General features: G+C 39.0%; 1 protein-coding gene across 4 annotated transcripts in view; it reads left to right on the plus strand.

Annotated features, from left to right (window-relative positions):
• LOC108248052 (rho GTPase-activating protein 44) overlaps positions 1-3,322 on the plus strand; it is a 52,465-nt gene extending 49,143 nt beyond the window's left edge. For 3 of the 4 annotated variants that reach the window (XM_037980948.1, XM_017436523.3, XM_017436525.3), the window contains one exon: positions 1,166-3,322. In XM_037980948.1, coding sequence (XP_037836876.1) covers positions 1,166-1,323 — 158 coding nt within the window. In that variant the 3' untranslated portion in view covers positions 1,324-3,322. The remainder of the gene's footprint in view (positions 1-1,165) is intronic. The other variant, XM_037980949.1, reaches the window with a different exon arrangement.
• Positions 3,323-6,588: the final 3,266 nt, after the last annotated feature.

A 6,588-nucleotide genomic window follows, 5' to 3' on the forward strand; every position in this document is an offset into this window, starting at 1 on the left:
GTGTCTGCAGGCGTGTCTGAGGGTGTGTCTGCAGGCATGTCCGGGGGGGGTGTCTGAGGGTGTGTCTGCAGGCGTGTCTGAGGCAGACGCCTTTCTGCATTTAAAAGTTCTCCTTTCCTAGTTTTCATCAGCCCCCCCACACGTCGCTGCACGTCGACACACTTCCTGTCATTTCCATCATTTCCTCCGCCTGTGGTCGTCATTATTCTTCAGTCAAAACGCAGTAAAGCACAACTTTAACTCAGGTTAGGTTAGACTATAACTCAGTCTGACACTGGTTTTACTAAACTAATAATTATTTAAGTTGAAGAGGATGTTTCTCATACTTGTAAAAATAATAAAGTGGTCAACAGAAAAAAACAATCACAGATTTTTATTACAAAAAAAAGAACAACAGGCTGGGCTAGATTCAATATAAGGACCGAATACTTAATCTTTAATTATGTTTAAATCCTGTAAACACAGGAGTGCTTTATCATCACAGAACAACCAGGCATATACATTTTTTATAAAGAAATCAAAGTTTATTTAACTTTAAAGGCACTCGCTGCAAAGTATGAAATGAAACATAAATGTTATCCTGAGCTGTATCAAATGCTGCAGTTTGAAGGAGTTCACTCCTGTGGTTTAACAGATAGACTGATACGTGATTCTGAAATGCGGGTCCACGCTCAATGTAAATAAAACACTAGATTAAATGAGATCGATAAGAAAAACCGGGGATGGAGCTTGTTTTCAGGCCCTACAGCTGTTTCTGCAGGTAAACAAACACCTGGCAGACGGTCACAGATTTTGAGATTTTATTTCTTACTGAATTTAGTTTTTGTCTTCCTGACTTTGCAGTAAGTACCTTTAAAGTAATTCCAGTCGTGTCTCTTCGGAGTTGAGCTCGGGACCAAAAGTAAAGATTTGACTCTGTGGAAGTATTTACAGATCTGAGACGTTTCTCTTTGAATCCGAGGAGCTTTATCAGTTTTTAACGGTCAGGGATCTAAACCCGCTGACTCCAGGGTTACACCTGAGCAACGAGCTGAAGAAGGTCGTGTTTCATTTGCCATCATTTTATTTTTATTTATTCACATCCCAACCATCGACATCAGCCAGGACGATCCGTTCATTTTCTGACAAACTCTTCTTATCCTTATTTATTTTATTTTTTTGCCAGATTCTCTCTGCAATTTGGACTTCCCCAACATCAACATGGCTCTGGACGGTATCTTGGACTTGACGCACATCTCTCCCCTCAGGAACTCAGAGGCGCCGCTCGGGTGGACCGACAACGGGATGGACTCCGAGGAGGACTCTGAGAGCACCGTGTTATGACGCCTCTGAGTTTCTGCTCTTCAAACACTCATTACGGATCTCTCCAGCCTCAGCGTCCGCTCTGGATCTCCTCGTCAGACTGCACCACCCGGTCCAGGCGGGCCGGCGTGAGCAAACAAGCGCCTCTAACAAAAAACACAACGAACAAACGCGGGGTGGCTTTTCATTAAACGTGCAACTCTGCATCTTAGTTTTGCTGGAACGTTTTAATTTTTGTATGTTTTTTCTTTAGCCTTATTTGATTCACCTGCAATATAGCCTTTAAATGTCATGCATGGGACTGAAGCAGGCCAGGAATAAGAGTTCTTCGCTGCAGAAGAACCGTCCATCTGTCCCGTGAAGCCTGATGTCCTCACCGCTCACCCCCCCCCATCACGAGTCCCTCCTTCTCTCCTCAGGGGAGTCGCTCTGGTTTCCGGCGGCCCCGAGTTTCACTGTGAGTGTGCCAGTACGTCCTTCTGCAGAAAGTGTGCGCGTGCGTTTTTAAAAGTGTGTGGCGTCTTGATTAACGTGATAATTGTACTAAATGATGTTGCACTGTCGGCGTCGTGGAGCAAAAAGCAGGAATGCAGTGTTTTAGACGTGGAGGTTAAATGTTCTCTAAAACTACATTCAGTCAGGATATCAGCCACTGGATATTTATTGTTTTATACTGTACATTTTCAAAGTATATGATAAATCAAATCAAATCATATTTTGTATTCAGAGGAGAGTTCTATGGTTGAGGCCGTCAGGGAGATATAAATATATGAGATGCATACTGTAGTTTATAAAAGATCCATGCAGTTAATCATCATTATTTTGGGGATTTTTTTTGTTTCAGAGCTGTTGAGAGGATAAGAACGAACAGGTTTAATGAAAGCCTCAACTTTTGTTGAAAATTTAAATCCTAAATTGTCGACACTCCTGTACAAACAGTAAGAATCATCTCTTATCATAACTCAGACAGGCTGATAGGAAAAGAAAGTGCTACGTTTTAATAAATAAGCACATCTTTGATGACGGTGCCATTTTAGTTTCAGCCAAGTCTGTGTTACAGTTCGTAGAATCACCAAAGGATTCTGCAGCTTTGGTAAAAGCAAACCAGGATTTTACGCATCCTCTAATTCTCAAAGCTGTCGCAAAGGGAGATGTGTGCCTCAAGCTGCGCTGCCAACGAAACACCATCTCTCTGATGCTGTTTGCCTACATTTAAATGGGGTGATATGCATTCATGCAGGAGGTAAAAACTTGTGTAAATAACTGGTCAAAGCCTGAGAGCTGGTGATGTTTCTCGTCTCAATCTGCTTCATTAGCGCCTCCACAAACAGGAAGCAGGCGGTGAGAGAATAAAACCCTATAATCATAGAACATTTCACACCTAGAGGTTAACAAATACAATCTAAAATAATTATCCTGTGGGGTAATTATCACGGACCGAACACCGCTATGCCTGTGGGGGGAGAGGGAGCAGCGAGAAACCTTTGTCTGGGATGGAAACCCAGATAGATGGGTTCTTTTTTTATTATTAAGTGAAACTAAGAGGATCAAAAAAAGCACAAAATGTCACTAACTGATGTAGAAACGCCATCCTGAATGTGATTCCTCCGATGCGGTGAGATGATGCTCATAAACTTCATCTCCTCGCCATGACGAAACCTTTTCCTTCCGTCTGTTTTGTTCCCGCTGCGTTCGAGGTGGACAGCCATGTTTAGATTGCAACACATCAGTCGCGCCTTGTGCAAAAGAAGAAAGCAGGTGCAAATATTGTGCAAAAAGAGTTGAGCAAAATCAAGGCACTGTGCATGTTTAGTGAATCTGGGTCTCTGTCTTATGATGCTGATTTTATTTTTATTTTTGGTCTATATTAGTGGTACTAGAGGCAAGTGCAAATATATATGTGTATATTTGTTTATTTTGATGAGAGTATTTATATAGATATATTTCTGAGTACTTGGAGTTGTGATTGTTTCCACACACAAATTTTGTGTTGACGATTAAAAAAAAAAAAAAAAAAAAAGTATTGAGACACAGGACCACACGTTTCTGCTGCCACGTTAAAACAGAGAAAACTTGAAGATGACGAGGTTTGCAGTCGACAGCAGCGGTTTGTTTGCCTTGTGGATGGCTGTAGGACCTTTTTTCTTTTCCTCCGTCCGGAGAACATCCACTGTGCCGCTCTGCCATCGTCTCTCTGTAAGTGCGATATCACTCACAGGACTTTTGTAAATCTTGAAGCCTCTGTACATATTTGTTCTGTATATACTGACAACTGGAAGATTCAAATATATATTGAAATCTCTATACGGATGCTGTAATGATCACAAACTTACTGTACATATATGTTGGTGGCTGTAGCACAATAATGTCACATTCACACAAACAGCATAGGCTCCATATATAAGTAGTTTGCATATTTTCTAAATGAAATAGTTTATAAATCTTGTGTTGCAGATTCCTGACCTCTGATTTAGCTTTAGTCCTGTTTTTAGCTTTAGTTAGGAGGGAAAAAAAAGCATTTTTACAATTTAGATGCTTGTTGAATCTTGTCACTGCAGCTGCACCAGATTTAACTGTAAACTTAAGATTGTTTTACACATTTTTTGGCATATTTATTATTTCTAAATGTGTAAAAATATGCTGGTTAGAGTTTGAAATATCCTTTTTTTTAGGTTTACACATTTTTAAGCAAATCTGCATGGAGAATCGGCTGCATCGCTGTCTTTTTCACGTGAAAGTTAACGTTGTGGACGGCGTAATTCAGAAAATAACTCAATGCTTCCCAGAAGACGAAAAACGGTAAAATGAAAGTGGTTTAAAACCAAAAGTATTAGTAGTTCTGTTTTGTTAAAAGGGGTGTAATGGTACACATATTTGTAACAACTAAACTCTCTCAGCTCGCTAACGGCCGTGACAAAAAGAAAAAGGAGTAGAGGAAGATCCTCTAAAGCACGCGACACAAAAGCTAAGCAAGAACGGCTGCTTCAGATGAAACAGGAGCTGCATGAGCTGCCATTTAGTTTTAAATGTAGGAGTTTTTAAAGCAGATGTATGGAAAGCCAAAAGGGTCATAATTAAAAATACTTCTGTTCAGAAATCCAAGCAGGTCCCGTTATTTACTGTAGATTATAGGTCGACCTCGGACCAGAACCTGGAAGTTGAAGCCAGAACAGAACCAGCTTCCCCGTAGGATGGCTCCAGTTCTAGTTTTAAGTCCCGCCCCCTACGTGTAAACAAACAGGATGTTGCCTTTGTTAAAAAATAAACACACCACGGATAACTTTTCGTTGTTGTTGATTCACGTTAGCTCTTACTTTGCTGCCGTCTGTTCAAATATGAATTATTTTAACACATTTAGATGGATTTAGTTGTTCCAAGCTTGAAAGAAAGCTCATATAACGCCATGATTGTGAGGAGGCGGGACTTAAAGCCTCACAAACGGATCATAACTCACCCGCCTTGTTTCCTGTTAATGTTGTACAGAATAAATAAATACTGAACCTGATTTTTGTGTACCATCACACCTCTGCTTCTTCATAAATAAATCGGTTGGTTCTGAGGAGGGGAATCAGCGAATCTGCAAGTTTTAACAATTTGATAAGAAAATATATGGTAAAAAAAGAACAATATTCAAAATTAATGTCAAAGTAGTCACTATTTTTCCTGTCAGATTACTTTTTAACAGTTACTAGAATCAGTCCCAGCTTACTGATGAGTTTGAATCAGTGCAGCAGGAATTTATCGTCTTAACTTAAGAAAAAGAAAACATTTACTTCAGTTAGGTTGTGCTGAGGCGAATGTCTGGACCTCCGTGTTTTTGTACAGATATCAAACTTTAGATCCGTGAAAGTTTCCAGTATTGCTGCTTTAACGAGCGTGACCTCTGACCTCTGAAATCCGAAGCCTTTTTCTACACAAGCAGGAGGAATGTACCGACGACGTGTTGGAGGCAGATGTGAGGTTGGATGAGTGCATTAAAACCGGTTTTTAGTTGTTTTTTTTAACGTTGTGTTGTGTGAAATCGAGCAGCATGCTTTTTCACCATGCTTAGGAAATAATATCTCGTTGGTCAGAACTAAATGTGCTTATTTTTTAGGAGGGGGGGTGGAAAAATCTACTATTACAAGAAAGTTCTGCCAAGTTTGTTTGCTTTGTCATCAATTTACTGTTCGTTTTTGTACCATATGATCCAGTTTTTTCTGTTTAGGAAATAAAAAGAGCGAATCAGACTCGAAACAACAGAATCCTAAAAGTTGACGCAGCTTAATGCTCCAAATATTGGACTTTAAACTACTGGAAGGTTGTTTATGCTGTAGGTGATACTGTGGTGCATGCTGTCATTGCAGCCATATCGTTTTATTGTCACTGTTTCTTCTTTTTGCTAAAGTTTTAAGTTCTGGGGGCCAAAAATTAAAGGGAAAACACATTTGATCAATAAATCCTTTCAGACTTAAAAGTTCTTTGTGTCAAACTGTTGTAACGCTGTTGGAGTAAAAAGGAAATGCCTTTTTTTTATTTTAGACGAACTCTCAGTCATTAAGTGAAAAACAGTGTAAGATGAAAAATAATAATAATAATAATAAAAAATCCTCATCCGAATGTTGAAACTATTAAACATGTTTTATATTATTTGGATGTCTTTTTGTTTTTGTTGCAAACAACCATTCAGAGTGGAGAAAAGACGTGGAAACACGTCCTGCTGCAGCATATTTATGTACAAACTCGTTTGTATAAAACATTTAGGTTTAATTTGCAAGAAAAATGCAAGTATTGTGGCTCAACGCAGCTGGATGCTGTGCAGAAATGATAGGTTATAACGGATCAACTCATCCAAAAAACATTTAAATACAGAGTTTAAATTAGATTTTAGGGGTAGAGTTGATGTCTGATGAGCAGATTTCATTCAAACTGTTTTCAATCTGGTGAAGATGAGCTGCTGCTGCTGAAGCTGTGAAAAAGTCTGATCTGTTGTGTTTTTTTTTTTGTTATTAAAGTTTTTATTGTTGTTTCAGAACATGTTTACAACCTTTCCCAACCCTCCCCACACCCTCATAAAACAAAAAAACAATTACAAATAAAACAAAGCAAAACAAAAAAACAAAAACAAAAACAAAAAAAACAGGTCAGTGCATATCAAATCAATAAAAGTTTCACAAAAGATTAAATATCCTCGATGTTGGCAGAAACAAATATAGTAAACAGATGTAGTCACTCAGCAGTATTTTCTAAAACAACCGGTCATCATAGAAGTTTACTTGTCCCAATGTTGCAGGAGAGGAAACAGTT

Source organism: Kryptolebias marmoratus, linkage group LG17 (genome assembly GCF_001649575.2).
Source record: "Kryptolebias marmoratus isolate JLee-2015 linkage group LG17, ASM164957v2, whole genome shotgun sequence".
Taxonomy (NCBI): domain Eukaryota; kingdom Metazoa; phylum Chordata; class Actinopteri; order Cyprinodontiformes; family Rivulidae; genus Kryptolebias; species Kryptolebias marmoratus.